Source organism: Salmo salar, chromosome ssa05 (assembly GCF_905237065.1).
Source record: "Salmo salar chromosome ssa05, Ssal_v3.1, whole genome shotgun sequence".
Taxonomy (NCBI): domain Eukaryota; kingdom Metazoa; phylum Chordata; class Actinopteri; order Salmoniformes; family Salmonidae; genus Salmo; species Salmo salar.
Genome location: NC_059446.1, coordinates 35,007,710 through 35,027,951, shown reverse-complemented (window position 1 = coordinate 35,027,951; position 20,242 = coordinate 35,007,710). Strand labels below are relative to the sequence as shown.

Below are 20,242 nucleotides of genomic sequence, written 5' to 3'. Positions count from 1 at the left end.
GCTCGGGGGATTCAAACTTGCAACCTTTCGGTTACTAGCCCAACGCTCTAACCACTAGGCTACCCTGCCGCCCCATATAACATGCAACAGTTCCTATAAGTGACCCACAACAATCAAGTCAGTTTCAGGCTGACCTGAATCACTTCTTTAACTTTCCTTGAGAACCCAGCTCCCATGCAGATGTGCATCATTTCTATTTTCCTATGCTATTTTCCTATGCACATGTAGGTATGAGGTGTGAGTGAGTTACTTGACTTAAAAAAATGGAAATATCATATTTACATACATATTCAGACCCTTTACTCAGTACTTTGCTGAAGTACCTTTGGCAGCGATTACAGCCTCGAGTCTTCTTGGGTATGACGCTACAAGCTTGGCACACGTGTATTTGGGGAGTTTCTCCCATTCTTCTCTGCAGATTCTCTCAAGCTCTGTCAGGTTGGAGGGGAAGCGTTGCTGCACAGCTATTTTCATGTCTCTCCAGAGATGTCAGGGCTCTGGCTGGGTCAATCAAGGACATTCAGAGACTTGTCCTCCTGCGTTGTCTTGGCTGTGTGCTTAGGGTTGTTGTCCTGTTGGAAGGTGAACCTTCACCCTAGCCTGAGGCCCTGAGCGCTCTGGAGCAGGTTTTCATCTCTGTACTTTGCTCTGTACATCTTTCCCTCGAGCCTGGCTAGTCTCCCAGTCCCTACCGCTGAAAAACATCCCCACAGCATGATGCTGCCACCACCATGCTTCACCATAGGGATGGTGTCAGGTTTCCTCCAAACGTGACGCTTGACATTCAGGCCAAAGAGCTCAATCTTGGTTTCATCAGACCAGAGAATCTTGTTTCTCATGGCCTTTAGATGCCTCTTGGCAAACTCCAAGCGGGCTGTTATGTGCCTTTTACTGAGGAGTGGCTTCCATCTGGCCAGTCTACCATAAAGGCCTGATTGGTGGAGGGCTGCAGAGATGGTTGCCCTTCTGAAAGGTTCTCCCATCTCCACAGAGGAGCTCTTGAGCTCTGTCAGGGTGACCATCGGGTTCTTGGTCCCTTCCCTGACCAAGGCCCTTCTCCCCCGATTGCTCAGTTTGGCCGGGTGGTCAGCTCTACGGGGAGTCTTGGTGGTTCCAAACATATTACATTTAAGACCTTCAATGCTGCAGAAATGTTCTGGTATCCTTCCCCAGATCTGTGCCTCGACACAATCCTGTCTCGGAGCTCTACGGACAATTGCTTCGACCTCATGGCTTGGTTTTTGCTCTGACATGCACTGCCAACTGTGGGACCTTATATAGACAGGTGTGTGCCTTTCCAAATCATTTTCAATCAATTGAATTTATCACAGGTGAACTCTAATCAAGTTGTAGAAACATCTCACGGATGATCGATGGAAACAGGATGCACCTGAGCTCAATTTTGAGTCTCATAGCAAAAGGTCTGAAAACTGAATTTTTGTTCTTTTTTTTATACATTCGCAACAATTTCTAAAAACCTGTTTTCGCTTTGTCATTATGCGATATTGTGTGTAGATTGATGAGGATTATTTCATCCATTTTAGAATAAGGCTGTAACGTAACAAAATGTTGAAAAAGTCAAGAGCTCTGAATACTTTCCGAAAGCACTGTATATAGAAAAGTATGTGGACACTTCTTCAAATTAGTGGATTTGGCTATGTCAGCCACAACCGTCGCTGACAGGTGTATAAAATCGAGCACGCATCCATGCAATCTCCATAGACAAATATTGGCAGTAGAATGACCTTACTGAAGAGCTCAGTGATTTTCAAAGTGGCACCGTTATAGGATGCCACCTTTCCAACAAGTCAGTTCGTCAAATTTCTGCCCTGCTAGAGCTGCCCCGGTCAGCTGTAAGTGCTGTTATTGTGAAGTGAAAACGTCTAGGAGCAACAACGGCTCAGCCGCGAAGTGGTAGGCCACACAAGCTCACTGAACGGGACCGTTGAGTGCTGAAGCGCATAGCACGTCAGTCCTCGGTTGCAACACTCACTACTAAGTTCCAAACTGCCTCTGGAATCAACGTCAGCACAAGAACTGTTTGTCAGGAGCTTCATGAAATGGGTTTCATTGACCAAGCAGCCGCACATAAGCCTAAAATCACCATACGCAATGCTAAGCATCGGCTGGAGTGGTGTAAAGCTCGCCGCCGTTGGACTCTGGAGCAGTGGAAACGCGTTCTCTGGAGTGATGAATCACGCTTCACCATCTGGCAGTCCGACAGACTAATCTTGATTTGGTGGATGCCAGGCGTATACTACCTGTCCCAATGCATAGTGTCTTTATAGCTAGGGCTAGGTCCCTTAGTTTCAGTGAAGGGTAATCTTAACGCTACAGCATACAATGACATTCTAGACGATTCTGTGCTTCTAACTTTGTGGCAACAGTTTGGGGAAGGCAACAATGCCCCCATGCACAAAGCGGGGTCCATACAAAAATGGTTTGTCGAGATCAGTGTGGAAGAACTTGACTGGCCTATACAAATCCTTGACCTTAACCCCATCGAACACCTTTGGGATGAATTGGAACGCCAACTGCGAGCCAGGCCTAATCCCAACATCAGTGCCTGACCTCACTAATGCTCTTGTGGCTGAATGGAAGCAAGTCCCCGCAGCAATATTGCAACATCTGGTGGAAAGCCTTCCCAGAAGAGAGGAGGCTGTTAAAGCAGCACAGGGGGAACCAACTCCATATTAATGGCCATGATTTTGGAATGAGATGTTCGACGAGCAGGTGTCCATAGATTTTTTTCATGTGGTGTATGTGCCTGAGTCTTGGTAGCACGTAGAGTGACTGTCTGCTTTAAAGAGCGTTGGTTCACCAGCTCCACCTTGTCTCAGACAGCATTTAACTCAGAATTTTACTCCCCAGGGATTCACAGATGTCCTCTCATACACAACAAACACTCGGAGAGCACACAAAACGGTCATGGATCCGAGTCCCCTCTCTCTCTCTCTCTCTCTCTCTCTCTCTCTCTCTCTCTCTCTCTCTCTCTCTCTCTCTCTCTCTCTCTCTCTCTCTCTCTCTCTCTCTCTCTCTCTCTCTCTCTCTCTCTCTCTCTCTCTCTCTCTCTCTCTCTCTCTCTCTCTCTCTCTCTCTCTCTCTCTCTCTCTCTCTCTCTCTCTCTCTCTCTCTCTCCATAAACTGAGACCTGGGAAGAAAATTAAAACACTATATAAAACCGCTGACAATAAATAATAGACTCTACAGCTCTGCAGAACAATAGAGTCAACGTGACCTTTATTTGTTGCTGCTCTCAGCACCACCTGATTCCCTGCACCCGCTGCCACCGCTGGCTTCCCAGTCTCTGAGGCCCAGCTGGACAGAACCCTCAGACAGACTGACAGACACCAGAGGCATGAACACTCACTGCTAGTTCACATGGAGGTGAATAGCTACGGCTTCGCAGAATATAATATAGTTCAAATCGAAGTACTCTAACAAAAATGCTTCATCAAATCCATCTGTTGATGTCGTAAATAAAACAAAGTAGAAGGATGTAAACAAAGAGACTAGTTGGGGAGAGAGAGCACCAAACGGAAATCAAATAGCTCTGGAGTAAACAGTACATGGGACAAGCAAGTTGTGGTGCTGGAAGGAGGGATGGCTGAATTCTTTGTTGTTTCTGTTTCTATTCATGAGTCACCCAGACTTCATGTGACAGACATATGGGCCTCATGCTGAGCCATGGAAACCCAAGTCCCTGAATCATCCTTCTTCAACCCAGACCCAGGCAGAGGGAATCAGCATAGCACACAGATGAAGAATAGAGACCAAACCCTCAGGGATCCTGTACACTGTCTTCATCCTTTACTCGGCAATGAGATGCAGCATGCTCTCAGCACTGTTCTCTCTCTATCACTTTCCCTCCCCTGATCCTCACCTCGCCAACTCTCTCTTTTTCTCATTCTGTTCTCTTTTGGGACGCTTTCCATCCTCTACCCTTTCACTTTCTTTATTTTTCCTCCAAGTGGTGTTTTTCCCCCCCTTTTCTTTGGCTGTAACACAAGGGAACCACAGAGGACATCCAACAATGCAACACAGGACTTTAGTGAATGCGGGTGGATTTAAGTAACGTCTAACCTTGTCTTTTAACCCTCTGGCTTCCTACACTCCCTCATCTGATACCCTCTGATGGAGGTGCTGAGGTGTCAGATTCAGCTAGGCCAAGGTTAGGCTGGCCTACGTCTTCACTCTGTGTTAACCCTATGCAATCAATACGGTCAGTCACTGCAAAGTCAGATCACACACAACCTGCTGGCAGTGCTGGTCTCATGGAACCAGACTGATCCGGTTCAGACCAATCCATTGTGGATCCATAAGGGTTCATCACTAGACTCAAGTCGATCCCCATACACTGTATGTTGGATGGGAATCCCATATAAAACAAACAGGTGGAGTTTGGCTCACCGGTACTCTCATCGTAGTTTGGAGTTCGGTGATACAACATAATCAATAGTATCATAATGCCTACAGCAGACCATGCAGCCCAGCTGTATCCATGCAGAGCTGTGGTGGGCGAGGGGCCAGGTATTTAAATCCCCATCACCATTGGGAATCCTACCAAGAGAGCCCATTAGTGGGGATAAGAGCAGTAATTTAGTGTAGAATGGCAGGGTTGGGCAATGGGCAGACCTCCGGATCATACCCCCAGCTGACAGTGAACTTCTTATGATCTCTCACCACCTACTGTAACGCACTGCAATGTGCTGCTAGATGCCTTAATGAGCCACACCCACATGAAAAAATACTATAGTATAGTATGGTATAAATACTATAGTATTCACTGTAGTGTTTTTGCAGTCTTTACTGTAGTATTCACTGTAGTGTTTTTGCAGACTTTATTCGGCATTCGGCAACACTACAGTGAATACTGTTCTATTTACTGTAGTATTTACTATTGTATTCTACAGTATACAACAACATTATATAGTAAGTACTACACGTGATCAATGGATACAACAGTGTGTAGTTTAGTATACTACATTTCACTATAGAATTCTATAGTAAGTACTCTCGTATTATATAGTAAACTGTAGTATTTTTCATGTGGGTATACAGCAACAAGAAGCCCAATAAAGGCAATCAATGAAATACAGCACAAATGTTTGCAGATACTGTGGAAACACGTATAAACATATAAAGACAAGCATTTAATTACGTACTTTCTCACACACACAGCACAGGCTCACATTTTCAATTGGAAACGGTCTGAAATACTCATGCAAACTGGGATTAGTTGGTTGGAATGATGTCACAGAGCACTTTAGCCAGGCGGTTTGATTCCAGTTTCATATGGTCCAGTTGAATCTCACGGCACCACTGTGAAGGTCAGTGGATGACGAGTTGTGTTAAAGGAATGGGCACACGTCCAGATTAGGTCACCTCTCCTCCCCTTCTGGTCCAGTGATCCGAAACACAAATAGACACAGACACTAAACTTCAAACAAACAACTCCTTACTAATACTCATCTTTCTGGTGCCTCGGGAGTCGATTTTCTGAGCCACTGAGGAGATGCAGAAACCAGAGCCACCCATTCATAAATCATCATCATCATCCCCATCATAATCACCATCATGGAAGTAAAACAGAGAGATGAGAAAATGCAAACATGAACCAAATGGAAGTCATTAAAGATACATAGTCATGACCGCAGACCAGAGATGTAACGCATGTCATCTGATCAAAGCCTGAGAGAAATATGATTCATCATTTGTCAGATGTAAACAATGTTCTTTTTGTGGTAATATTTATGTAAACCAATGACAACAGCGGTCAGGATAATATTTATGTAAACAGCTGTCAGGATATCTATACTGAATCTGTATCCTTGTCACTATATTTAAAGATCATGTCTGTTTGGTGGCACAGAGCAGACAAATCAGATAGATTTACAATATGTGGTTTATTAAAACTGATAAACTGTTTTGATAAACCAAAATAACTCAATGTGCATGACTAAAGTGTAATCAAACACAAAAATAACAACATTTAATCACTTTACATGACCTGTTTGATGGCTGAGAAGTAGCTGATTCTGAACCATTCTGAAGGGCATGTAGTTACCAAGTTTTGGCCCATCTTTTCTTTGTATAATTTCTTTAATACGTTTTTCTTCCTAGCTTCTTTTTTCTCATTTTATTTCAAGGGAAGCCACACTAAGAGTTTGGATAGAAACCAGTCCCATAAAGTGACCACTCGCCCTGCTCTAACAATGAGCACACACAGAGCCAAGCCAAATAATCCAAACAAATCTATGGCAAAATGTTACTGTAGAAAAACATCAACTGGCCCTATATTCATACATCATCTTTGAGCTATTTGTATTATGATCTGCAGCCCCTAGAGGACTCTGCCTTGTCAGAGATTACTATTCCATCTAATATGATCACTAATACCACTGCTAAAAGTTAACACCAGGGCTAACTGATTATCCTCAGCAGATCAACTCATCCAAAGAGGCTTGAATTGGCTCCTCTCCTTCTCTTCATTTATACTTTCCTATGCAGTGTGTATTTTGTGTGTGTGTGTGTGTGTGTGTGTGTGTGGGGGGGGGGGCTTATTCTCAATGGGATGGATGTTAGACTATTCTTATTAAGCTGGTTGGGGTACCAGACTAAGAAGACAATCCCTAAAGGCAGAGTAAAGGAATTTCATTTAAGAGCATGTTTACCAGTGCAGTACATAAGCAGGACCTAATGATGTGATCTGAGATTATCTAAATGTATGTTGTTGGGTTTGAGGCAGCAGGACAGAATAAGAGGTAGAAAAACAAGAGGCCAATGAGGGGATAGACTGAGCATGAGCGACCATGAGATTATGACAGGAGAGACCGCAAGGAGGCAGCTATACATGATGGTTTATATTTAAGCAATAAAACCCGAGGGGGGGGTGGTGGTACATGGCCAATATATCACGGCTACAGGCTGTTCTTAAGGACAACGCAATGCGGGGTGCCCGGATACAGCCCTCAGCCGTGGTATATTGGCCATATACGGTCTGATATACCACGGCTGTCAGCAAATCAGCATTCAGGGCTCGAACTACCCAGTTTATAACTATGGTTGATTAAATCGGTCTACCAACCTGTGGGACAACAGATTAAATCTCAGGAAGCCTCAGGCAGGGCTCCCATCCTCAGTCCTGTTCTCCTTTGACTACTCCCTCTTTCTTACGCCTTTATTCTCCACTTCTGTCATTTCCACCCGGTCGCCCCTGCTCTGTGAGGTACAGAATTTACAGTTGAAGTTGGAAGATTACATACACCTTAGATTGTAGTCATTAAAACTCCTTTTTCAACCACTCCACAAATTTCTTGTTAACAAACTATAGTTTTGACAAGTCGGTTAGGACATCTACTTTGTGCATGACACAAGTAATTTTTCCAACAATTGTTTACAAACTGTTTATTTCACTTATAATTCACTGTATTACCATTCCAGTGGGTCAGAGGTTTACATACACTAAGTTGACTGTGCCTTTAAACAGCTTGGAAAATTCCAGAAAATGATGTCATGGCTTTGGAAGCTTCTGATAGGCTAATTGACATCATTTGAGTCAATTGGAGGTGTACCTGTGGATGTATTTCAAGGCCATACCTTCAAACTCACTGCCTCTTTGCTTGACATCATGGGAACATCAAAAGAAATCAGCCAAGACCTCAGAAAAAAAATTGTAGACCTCCACAAGTCTGGTTCATCCTTGGGAGCAATTTCCAAACACCTGAAGGTATCACGTTCATCTGTACAAACAATAGTACGTAAGTATAAACACCATGGGACCATGTAGCTGTCATACCACTCAGTAAAGAGACACGTTCTGTCTCCTAGAGATTAACATACTTTGGTGCGAAAAGTGCAAATGAATCCCAGAACAACAGCAAAGTACCTTGTGAAGATGCTGGAGGAAACAGGTACAAAAGTATCTATATCCACAGTAAAATGAGTCCTATATCGACATAACTTGAAAGGCCGCTCAGCAAGGAAGAAGCCACTGCTCCAAAACCACCATAAAAAAGCCAGACTACTAACTGCATATTGGGACAAAGATCGTACTTTTTGGAGAAATGTCCTCTGGTCTGATGAAACAAAAATAGAATTGTTTGGCCATAAAGACCATCGTTATGTTTGGAGGAAAAAGGGGGAGGCTTGCAAGCCGAAGAACACCATCCCAACCGTGAAGCATGGGTGTGGCAGCATCATGTTGTGGGGGAGCTTTGCTGCAGGAAGGACTGGTGCACTTCACAAAATAGATGGCATCATGTGTGAGGAAAATTATGTGGATATATTGAAGCAACATCAGTCAGGAAGTTAAAGCTTGGTTGCAAATGGATCTTCCAAATGGACAATGACCCCAAGCATACTTCCAGAGTTGTGGCAAAATGGCTTAAGGACAACAAAGTCAAGCTATTGACAAAGCCCTGACCTCAATCCTATCGAAAATTTGTGGGCAGAACTGAAAAAGCGTGTGCGAGCAAGGAGGCCTACAAACCTGACTCAGCTACACCAGCTCTGTCGGGAGGAATGGGCCAAAATTCACCCAACTTATTGTGGGAAGCTTGTGGAAGGCTACCTGAAACTTTTGACCCAAGTTAAACAATTTAAAGGCAATGCTACCAAATACTAATTGAGTGTATGTAAACTTCTGACCCACTGGGATAGTGGTGTGATAAAAGAAATAAAAGCTGAAATAAATAATTCTCTCTACTACTATTCTGACATTTCACATTCTTAAAATAAAGTGGTGATCCTAACTGACCGAAGACAGGGAATTTTTACTAGGATTAAATGTCAGGAATTGTGACAAACTGAGTTTAAATGTATTTGGCAAAGGTGTATGTAAACTTCTGACTTCAACTGTATATTGTTGCCAAGCCCCCCCACCCTGGCCTGCCCCCTTTTACAGTGGAATGTTATGAAGGGACAAGGGACCATCTGGTAAAATCCACTGCCAAATAAAAAATGGACGTAGCGAAACGATGCCCGGTGGTTGACTGAGCGGCTCCCTCCACAGTTCTACATTGGTGCCGCTACTTCTTGGCTGTGAGAAACAGTAGGACTATGTTGATTGAAACCCCCTCCCTCTCCACATGCCAAGGCAAAGTCCACGTCGTGTCCTTGACTTCTGTCTAGTGTGGGTCCTTTCATGTGGAACGAATGGAGTCACATGAACTGGTGTCATTTTTCCAATTAGGAGGAGAGGGGATGACTGGAGAAGAGAGTGAAGAGAAGGAAAAGACTGCTTCAGTCAGTGTGTGAACACTCATTCACACCCAGCTGTGTGAGTTCAAGCCATGTGAGGATGTGTGTGGTGGATGTGTGTGTGTGTTTTCATACTGGCCTACTGAACTCTTATAACTCCACCATGAGTGTGGTTCTGGTGCATAAAAAAAAAAACAGACCGAGGAATGCACACGCTGTAAAAAAATAGGCACAAGTGTACGTACACACTTTCACACAGACAGACAGCGACACACACCGAAACAACATTCTCACGCATCCCGTCTGGCTTTCTCCCACACTACTGTCTAACCGGGCTGTACAGAAAGGCTGACTGACTTAGAATGACAAGCTCAGACTCTGTGGTATCAGAAGCTTGTCCTCAGTCTATGTGCTCAACTGTGTGTGCGTGTGTGCGTGTGTGCTTGTGTGCACTCACAGCTGGTTTTAATATAAGTGGGACTGACAAGGCAAGATGTATCTGCACCAGCCAGAAGCAGGAAGGGGGAAATGGATTCTGGTAGGCTTAAAAAACAGAGGAATTAAAAAAAAAAAACTGTAAGTCACAACTAGGTTTGCAAAGGGAGGGTATATTACTGGAAACATTCAAAATTTACCAGTAAAGTACTGAAATTTGGTATCTTTCAAGGATTTTATGTAATCTATCACAAGACATCTAGTGGCCCTTTTGGGTACTTCAGATTATTGATAGCATCTAATTATCTCTGACCCTCTATCTGGCCTTATCACAGGTAAAATATATAAAATAATTAAATCAATTTTTTTATTGAATGACAAACCTGTAAAACATGATCCTAAATATAAACCATCAGCTTAGTGAATACCATTGGTGTTTAATATGAGGATTTCAGCACGAAATATCCTTTATATATATATATATCCCCCCCTTATTTTAGTAGTTCAATATGTATTTGTTGTCAATGTTTTGACGTCAAACTGGTGGCAGTTGTGGAAAAAGTCAATTGTAGGAAGAGTTGCAGAGTTCATTGAAAATAATTAGTGGTGTAAAATACTTAAGTAAAAATACTTTAAAGTACAACTTAAGTAATTTTTGGGGATATCTGTACTTCACTTTTCTATTTATATTTTTTCCAACTTTTACTTTACTACATTCCTAAAGAAAATGATGTAGTTTTTACTCCATACACTTTCCCTGGCACCTAAAAGTACTCGTTACATTTTGACAGGAAAATGGTCCATTTCACACACTTATCAAGAAAATATCCCTGGTCATCCCTACTGCCTCAGATCTGGCGGACTCACTAAACACATGCTTTGTTTGTATAAATTATGTCTGAGTGTTGGAGTGTGCCCCTGGCTATCCGTCAATAGAAAAAAGAAAAGAAAATTGTGCAGTCTGGTTTGCTTATTTTACGGAATTTGAGATGGTTTATACTTCTACTTTTGATACTTAAGTACATTTGAGCAGTTCCATTTACTTTTGATACTTAAGTACATTTAAAACCAAATACTTTTACTCAAGTAGTATTTGACTGGGTGACTTTCACTTGAGTCATTTTCTATTAATGTATCTTTACTTTTACTGAAGTATGACAATTAAGTACTTTTTTCCACCACTGAAAATAATGCCATTGTTGACTAAATGCCCTTTTCATTAATTAGGCCATTTTCTCTTGAACCATGTGGTCTATCTACTAGAAACTCATGGACAATATGGACACAGATATAACCAATTAGTACTATATATTAAAAGAGAAGATTCCAGTAACTTTGGTCAATTACCGGTAGCGTTGCAACCTCAGTCACAACCCACTGCAAGTGCAGAGCCTCAGACATCTAATACTTTGATGATGTTCACACACCTATTACCCAGAGTGCCTGCAGAGGGCCTCAGAAAAAGGGGGGGATGCAAGAGGAGGGAGTGTGAGAAACAGAGCCCAAGATGAACAGAGGGAAAAAGAGTGACGGGTCTCCCAGGGCCTCAGAAATCACTACAAAGACAGGCCTCCGCTCCGCCACGTCACATGCAGCCCCTCTCCCAGACCACGGCTTCCCTGCAGAGGAGAGTCCCCAACCAAGGCCAGAGGAAGCTGGGTACGGCAGCCGGACTCCACCCCACCCCTCCCGATCACCACAGCAGCATAGCACACTGTACCCAGAGACGGCCCAGCTGAACCATGTGTGGTTCTGTTTCCCTTGGTCGCCAACCCTGGACTCGGGCCCACCGTAACACACTGGACAGACTGACCGCACGTGCCAACTCATGCAAGACCGCAAAGTTATTCATCCTGACACAGTGGTATCTGTGTTTAGAGCAGTGATGCTTTCAACAGATGCTGCTTCCAGGTCAGAGTTGCTGGTTATCACCTCACAGTTGAGACCCCTTTGTTATGACCATCTCTCTCTCTGTGTTGTTACTTCATCCACTGCCAGACAGAGCTAAAAACTGCCAGATGGAGAGACATGAGCAGATGCATGGAAGAACAAGTAGTTTGATTTAAAAGATTAAGAACAGCAGTAGGTTTTAGAATAAATCTGGGAGCTTGACAGCACTTTTCCTAACTTTTATTGCCAACGTCAACTGGAAACCTGGAGCTCTCTCAACTATACGTCATAACCAGGTTTTTGGAGAGAATAATATTGACTAAAAGGAGCTCGACCAACTGTTAAGGCTGAATCACTACAACATGCATAGCATTTTATATGGGGTCTAAGTCTCAGACAGAATCCAAGATGCCCAAACTTATTTCCAGCTATAAGCTATATAAATTATTGGTATCAGAATGTATTAAAATAGAATTTTTTTTTAAATTTGTTTAATCTAGTGACTCATTACTATGTTTTAGTTATTCAAGTCCACATATGGTAATCCATCAAAATTACACTGATTCTTATCCATTGTTAAGGTAATTTGTGATATTGGAGAGTAATATTGATTAGTCTACTAAACTAAATTCATTGCAAAGAACCTCTGAATAATAGATAACCTTTTCCTCTGACTAATGGTTGGCTGACGTTATGTAACAGCCAACATCAAATAGTACATTTTGACCTTGGAGTATCACACACATGGAATTCTTATCGGTACAGGGGATCCCGAGTGGCAAAGCAGTCTTAGTCACTGCAAGAGGCATCACTACAGTCCCTGGTTCGAATCCACGCTATATCACATCCGGCCGTGATTGGCAGTTCCATAGGGCGGCGCAAAATTGGCCCACCGTCGTCCGGGTTTGACTGGGGAAGGCCGTCATGGTTTTCTTAACTGACTTGCCTAGTTAATAAAAAAAATACAAGTACAGGACTCAACCAGGTGTTGAACAGTGATAGCCGAGGTACTAGGATAAGAATGGCGCAGCTACACAACACTGCCACCCAGCGGCCATCCATCTGCTCTGCTACTGACAATGAACATAGATCTGTCCCCTATGTCACAAGTCACAACCTCTACAATGAACAATGAATAATGCATATTGTCCAAGCAAAGTGTTTCACACTTTAAAATTTACAGAACATTTCTTTAAAGATGTTTTATTAATTTATAATACAAGCTTTAAGCAAACCACATTTCATTAGTATTCTTTTTTTTTTTTAACATTTATTCATATTGAGCTACATTTCATAGCAGTGACATTGGTTGACGGACACTAACCAAAGGACACTCAAAAGGAAGGATTCACACAGTTTCCATGGAAACCACAGCCACCCAAGACCAATCTGTCCTCCTACTCCACCACCTGCATCACTAACCTCCAGTGCTCACACACAAACACACAGCTTTTAGGTTTTCACAAACACACACCCATTACTCAAATACACATACTGTCTCCATACACTCAGTCATTTCCCCAACCCATCCACTCACACATACAACAGTCATGTAAAATGAATACACAATTCCCCCACACACACTAACCCCTGGGACAAAAAGCATTCAATTAACAGGAGTCAGACATCAGCAACTGGACAAACAATATCAATACAAGATAAAAATGGACATTTTCCAATATTAATCATATTACTGAATAATTCCACAATCAAAAAGGCAAACAAAAACTGACAGCATCCAAAAGGAGGTCAAATACCATGATCATCATCATCTCCTCTCCAAGGACTTGCTCCCTCCCATGCCTCTAGCCCTAATGTCCTGTAGCTGGCCATCAAGCCCTCCAACTAGCAACACCTCTCTGTTGACTGGCTCCTGGTGTCCATTCCCTTATTCCTCACTCAGGTCGGACGGGGAGTGGCGAGGGGGCTGTCCCGCGGGACAGGATGAAGTCTAAATGGTCATGTTGATCAGAGGTGGAAGCCATACAGAATGACAATGGTCACTCAGAAGCAATCCTTCAATACTTTTCACTTAGTTAAAAAAAAAGCAAGTCTTCACAACCAGGGTGAGACCGTATAGGAGTTAGTTTAGATTCTTCTAGCTAGACCAGTTCATCATCAGAGAGGATCAAACACGTGACAATGCCACACACACACGTGTTGACAGAGCTGTCCCTTTACAACTTTGAACTCTTCCTGTGTTGGTCCAAGTCCAGGAACAAACACGAGTGTGGCCCATGTCACAGAGATACACACCACTCTACTGGTGCTATGGCAGACTACACATACCCTGCTAGCAGGAGTCAACTACCGTACTGTGCACGGTCTACATCGGGTGAGGATGATGGCACTTTGTCTAACAGTAGGACATTATTCCCTCTTCCTCTGTAAGATGGGAAGATTAAGACACTACAAAAAGAAAACCTACAAGAAACACTTTCAAATAAACAACCCAGTTAAGTGCAATGAGAGGTTTTAACGCCGTTCTACAAGAGCCGTGGGAACTTCCATTTCATTAGCAGAAAGATACTTGGAGTCAATGCAAACGACCAACGCCACAGTATGGGTCAAAGTTCCAAAGTCATAGTTTGACAGTGTTTCTGTGGGAGGTCTTCAAAACCTGTATGGCCACCCAGCTAGCTCATCCTGGGTAACCACGGAGATTATATGTACAAATTCTTAACATGGTTTTACAACACAGAAGAAAAAAGGCAGAATCTGGCAAAAGGGTGAAAAAATAAAATTGATCTGAATAAATGGGTACGGAAAAAATAAAAACAATTCCAAAGCCACCGATTGGGCCAGAGTGCCACAAACATGTGACAAACAGCACGCTGACAGCTCTGTGACCCATCTCCCTGTGATCTCTCCAAATCCATGGTTGACGGGCAGACAGAAGCCGAGCAGGGGTGAATGTGGGGGAGGGTTAAGGGGAGGATTGTTGTTTGTCGTCTTTACAAGAGCAGACAGCAGTTGCTCTCCGCTGTCTTCTCCCGGTTACGCTGACCTACAAAGACGAGGACGATAGAAACTTGGTGAGACAACTGCGAACACGACAGCTAGAGAACAAATATCACCAGACTTTCCGGTTTAAAAAGGGACCATAAGGCCTAAAGCTGTAGCAATTACAGCTCAACATGGTCCCTGACAGCTATGTGATGGGTTGGGTTGACCTCCTTGAGATGAGGAGACAGAACGAGATGGAGGGGTTCTCACCATGGGAGTTGGGCTCTGGCAGGGTCTCTCTGGCAACCAAATGCATGACAGTTGTTCGGCCAGGGGGCAGCTTTAAAGCTTAGAAAACAAAAAAAGGACAAAGACACAATGAACAATTAATATGCAGAATATGTAAATCCTCTTTAATTATGGTATTACTAAACATATGGAGAATGGTCATTCGGAATCTTTGAAGATTCATTCATTCCAGTGAACGTCCTTAACTGTAGCACGGGTAACCCTCTAGAGTCTAAGGCCGCCATTGGCGGATGCGGTGGATTGAGACACGGCCCATGCAACAAAAAAAAAAAACACTCTTACTCAAACAGTTGTTTTTATTATGCTAATTAGATGTTTGCGGGGGAGCGGCCATCGACTCTAGGGTCAAACAATTTCAAAGGACACAGGTCATTCAATCACAGTATTCACTAGTGAATTTCAGACATGTAGGATGTGTGTGTGTGTGTGTAGGAGGGTCCATTAAATACCTCCCAGGGTGACGTTGCCATGCAGGAAGCGTCCCTGGAAGATGAGGCGTAGGATGCTGGCGCTGCTCACCTGCTCCTCCTCCCATCCTGATGGAGCGATGAGACAACATTAGAGCAACACACAGAAGCTCAGGGGGAAAGGAAAAAAAAAGAAACACTCAGACAGACACTTCCTGCAGTGGTTGAACCCACACAAACATTACTACCATCATCAGCGCTGTCGAAGAGGAATAAAGTGTTACGACACAAGGCATGGTCCAACAGCTGTTCCTACAACAGTAAAGGACTTCAAAGTGGTCTTTCACAACAAGAAACAGGAGTATTCCCAGTACACTAAATCAGACAGTAGAAGTGACAGGATTAATTCCGCAATACAACTCAATAAAAAAAAACAAGACCGTGAAGTGGTAGTTTCCTGGTCCACCTCCCAACACGCAAAAACTCACCCAAGGGCCAGTTATCAAAGACGTGCTTGGCGATGTCCATGGCCGAGTCGTTGGGGGAGAAGATGAAGTCTTGTGTCTTCCCACTGACCAGGATAAGACGCAGGTTCACCTGGAATGGCCCAAACAAAACCTCTTAATAATCCTACACATGCTCCACAGAAATCACACAAAATTACAGTATAACAAAAGTCCACATTTCCACCCCATCGAGCAATGCGAGGCACGTAGCTTCGCCTAATCACATGGAATCCTTCCGTTTTCTCTCACCTCAAATGACACGAGATGACCTTCGGAAGCCCGCACCGAAATTGGCATTCCTGTCTAATTAGATTTCTCTGGTGCAGCTCTCAGCCCCTTTGACTGGGCTGCTTCCTTCAGAGAGGACTGAGCTTGTTGTGTAGTGAGCCCCTATAGTAGGACAGGGCATAGATAAGGGTGTAGCTGGGGGGGTGATGGGGTGGAGGGGGAGAACAGTGGCCCTTCAGTGGCTTGAGGCAGGGAGCAGCTCCTCTCTCCGGGCTGTCGGCCTAATGTGATAACCCCAGGTGTCCCAGACAGCCCTGGGCCACATTATTACATTGATATTGCCAAGGGATATCCCCCAGGGTTACGCATACCCACCCAGTCCACTAAATGAAAGCATCGAAGAAAAAAAAAAAATACATAAAAATGTGTGTTGATATGTTGCCCTAATCGTAATAGCACCTCATGACATGTTTCCCTAAAGCCTTAAAAAGGCTCCTAAAAACAAACAGACCATTTCATATTTATTAATCATTTACAGAGTCCAAAAGGATGGTCCTGGTTTACTTTTTAGGAGACTTGGGTAATGGCATTAAAAAATAATAATAATTATGTATTCTTCAATTTAAAATAGTTCTTTGGTTTAACGGTTACATCATCCACATGCTGTTTGCAGAGTTCTGCTGGGAATAAACGCTCTCATTGAAAACCAGACGGCGAAAGAGGAGGACAAATAAACAAGGTAAGGCAGTTGGTCCAGTGCATTGAGTCAAATCCCAAATGCTACAGAATAATGAATCAAATGATGAATAAAACCAACTGATTATTTCTGAGAAATCATAGTACATACAAGTCATGAAATTGAAATCCTATTGGGCAATAGGGAACAATAATTTCACATGAAGTAGAATGAGGTAGTGCAACCCTGAGGTTTCCTGTCAGACACTCCATGTAAATGGGATCTATTATCAACTCATCAATCCTAAACTCATAAAACATCCGCTAGGGTAAGTAGCCTTAAGCATACACAGCAGTGCCTGCACAAGGAGACCCAGGCTCAAAGCCTTCCCTCCTGTGGTGGCAGCAGCCCCAGGTCAGAACCTCTGATAGGGAAAAATGCTCTGAAGCATCATTATGGATGGAAGGCACACTGTCTCCAGCCCTCCTCTGCATCTCTCCATCAGTTGACAGATCGTAACACGCTGCACACACACACACACACACACACACCACTGCCTCACATTTAAAAAATAAATCATTCACCAAAGTAGATATTGGTATTCCACCAGAATCCACCAAATGCCTGGGAAATCATGACATTCCAACCATTAGGCCTACCAATACTATTATAGTTTGGAGACCAATATCAAAGTTACATTAACAGATGGGTAATTTCCCCACATATTTCAATGGGTTCATTTGATCCTAAACTTTCTCTGTTGGTAATCAGGGAAGCCAGAACAAAGAGCCTGCCACCAAGTGTGACGTCAGGACAGTCCTACAATGATCCGTTTACAACCCCCCCCCCCCTCTAAGCAGAGGAAGTCCCCCCCCCCCCCCATGAACTGCATAACCCCTCCGTGTGGGGTTACATACCCATGTCATCATTAACAAGCTTTAACCCCCCTTTATCCACAACCAAACAAACAAAAAAACTAACTAGAATCTGCCCAGCTGCCCTTTTTTTTATCCATCAAGGATATACTGTTAAGATTATCCAATCAAGAGAAACAAAAATGCACTTTAAAAACTCAGATTTGAATTAAGAGAAAAGGTCTGCAACATGCATCCATTGAGAACAGAAATGTGACAATGAGGGATTCTACCAAATAAGCTAAAGTAGACGAATCCAGACCACCACAAGTTGGCATCAGTACAATAGTACAGGCAGTCCAGAGTAGCCTACAAGCTTCTGCATTGATTTTAGATCGTTTTTTCAGAACTGAGGCTAACCAGTCAAATTGAAATCATAAACAATCTCCTCTCCATCCATGCCTTAACACAAAAGTGCCACGGACATGGTTTTTACACTGGTCATACAGGTTTGTTCGGAAATGAACAATATCCAAGAGGGTAGAGCTGTGATTTGGGGATAGGAAACAAATCAGTTAAAGGTCCAATGCAGCCGTTTATATCTCAATCATTTCAGGGTAACAAATCATTTCAGGGTAACAATTAAGTAGCTTAGCGAGATTGTATTTAAAAAAAATTCAAAACAAAGAAAAAAATAAAAAAGTTTTTTAAATAGCTTCTTAGCAAAGGACAATTTCACAAGCAAAAATGTATCTAAGACTGTCTGGGAATGTTTTGAGTGGGGAAGGGAAAAGTTTAAATGAGCCGTTATAGGCAGAGAGGTTTGGAACTCAATTGGTCTATTAACCAATTTACCACATGGTGACGTCACCATGGAAGGCCAAAACTCCCACCAAAACTGGCTGACATTCCAGGCAGTCTGAAAAACAGCTCTTACACTAAAAGTGCATTATAATTTTCACAGCATTATTCCAACCTCAGTGTGGAAATGTTTATAAAACACAGGGGGGGGAAAAAAAAAAAAAAAAAATCACGTTTGACTGCACTGGGCCTTTAAGGCTCACCTCTACAAAAAAAATGTGGGGCAATCTCAAAATGTAGTTTGACAGATGATTACAGAAACAGCAACTATTCTGTTTGAGTTAATCCCTGATCCTAAACTAGCCTCCAAATACATTCAGACATGGAAAACATCACAAGCACTGTAACCACGTCAATATTAGACATGCACAGCATTGGATCTTATGCAGTAACTAAGGATTGATTGTGTTGGGTTGCAATTAATACTCACAATATCGACATCCCTTTGAGTTGTCATGGCTCTGAAGCTGCTCTGAACAGAGCCGACTGGGCAGTTAGTGTTGCGCTTTGCTGGTGGAGACTGGGCCAAACCCCTGGCACAAAGAACACTGTGTGCGTTTCACTACTCTCTCACCCCCCCTCCTTTCTCTGCTTTCCACAGCCTGGCACCAACTCAAGCGCTCTGACCAACGTGAAACATAAAATTGGTTACAAGATTCGCCTGTTGATGTGATATCGGCGAACGATGGTGGCTAGGTGGCAAGCGTATGTATCCAGTCAACCACTGCCTAGCAATCATACACTGTCAGACGGAAGCTATTTACTTACATAGCATTTGGCTACACATTAGCTAGTTAGCTAGCTAGCTTCAGTAGCTTGCCTACACTAATAACGTTACTTAGTTAACAGATGGCTATAAACTCGTTGCTTTAACCTCGACAGATTAACTCAAAATCATCCGTACTGCCTGACAAGATATCCTAACGCTGGCTTGTAACTAGTAGCATGGTTGGCTAGCAAAGAGATGACACCCGAAGAAACGTTAGGTAACTGTGTTAATTTACAAGGAAGGTAACTAATTTATGTAGGTATGTAGCTACGTTGCGAAAATGTAACTAAGGTGAAAATATCTGACTGCGGCAGAAAAGACAACCCGCGATATCACTACCGTTAATCTTACAAAAAAAACCTCACATCTCTAAAGACTGTAACGGTATAAAACAAATACTTAAATATTTAAGCATCCCAATGGTTAAACGTATCCCACGTTTGGGTGTCTCTTTCCGTCAAATAACATCGAACCTAGCTGCTGCTTGTCGAAGAATAATGGCAGGACATTTAAAGACACCGGAAATCAGCTGTTTGTCAACATAGGAAACGAAAGTATTTCTGGGAGTTGCAGTCTTGCCATAAGATTCCATTTTGATTGAACAAGTGATGAAAGTCGGAAACCAAGATAAAATGAATAATTTGACATTTGTTTCAAGCCACCTTGTAAAGAAAGCCTGGGAAAAAAAATAACATTCAGTAAGTCACAGCAGACAGAAATCAGTTTATTGGAGGATTCAAATGTACTTAAAAAACATTGATTATATACAGTAATTTCTCTTGACACATTTACAGACATTATAACAGTACATGTACTATGCTTTAAAATCAGTGAAGAGTACAAATGGACATGAAACAGTTAGTACAACACAATTGTACTTTTCTCAAATACTGTTCTGATGACCTCAAGGTTGTTTGTAGATATCCTAGTATTGTAACTCACTCCACAAAACCTTGTATGAGACACTGACGTAATGTGCAAGACTTTTCTTTGCAACATGATTCTGTAACAAGCTTTGAGCCCCCTGGAAGAAAAAAAAATACAAAAATATCCCCACATTGTAGACTTTTACTCACATCCATTTGCAGTGTGTTTTCTAGACCATTTTTCCACAAGACTTGCCAGTCTTGATCTTAAAATTGTAATTTAAATCGCAATAA

At 42.8% G+C, this 20,242-nt stretch overlaps 1 protein-coding gene across 2 annotated transcripts; it reads right to left on the bottom strand.

Annotated features, from left to right (window-relative positions):
• Positions 1-12,702: 12,702 nt before the first annotated feature.
• ubl3b (ubiquitin-like 3b) lies at positions 12,703-19,614 on the bottom strand. Of its 2 annotated transcripts, XM_014199399.2 has the most exons (6): positions 19,482-19,614; positions 18,744-18,935; positions 15,677-15,785; positions 15,231-15,317; positions 14,743-14,820; positions 12,714-14,533 (listed from the first exon to the last, which is right to left on the bottom strand). In XM_014199399.2, exons 2-6 carry the CDS (start codon positions 18,768-18,770, stop codon positions 14,481-14,483), a joined length of 354 nt encoding a protein of 117 aa, XP_014054874.1. In that variant the 5' UTR covers positions 18,771-18,935; positions 19,482-19,614; the 3' UTR covers positions 12,714-14,480.
• Between the last annotated feature and the right edge of the window lie 628 nt (positions 19,615-20,242).

What these genes read in the sequence shown, in the direction of transcription:
- ubl3b (XM_014199399.2), bottom strand. Translation starts at nt 18,770, where the DNA reads ATGACAACTCAAAGGGATGTCGATATT. An exon ending in CTTTGATAACTGGCCCTTGG is followed by an intron (nt 15,318 to 15,676) that starts GTGAGTTTTTGC and finishes TCGCTCCATCAG; the next exon opens with GATGGGAGGAGGAGCAGGTG. An exon ending in GCCAGAGCCCAACTCCCATG is followed by an intron (nt 14,534 to 14,742) that starts GTGAGAACCCCT and finishes TCGTCTTTGTAG; the next exon opens with GTCAGCGTAACCGGGAGAAG.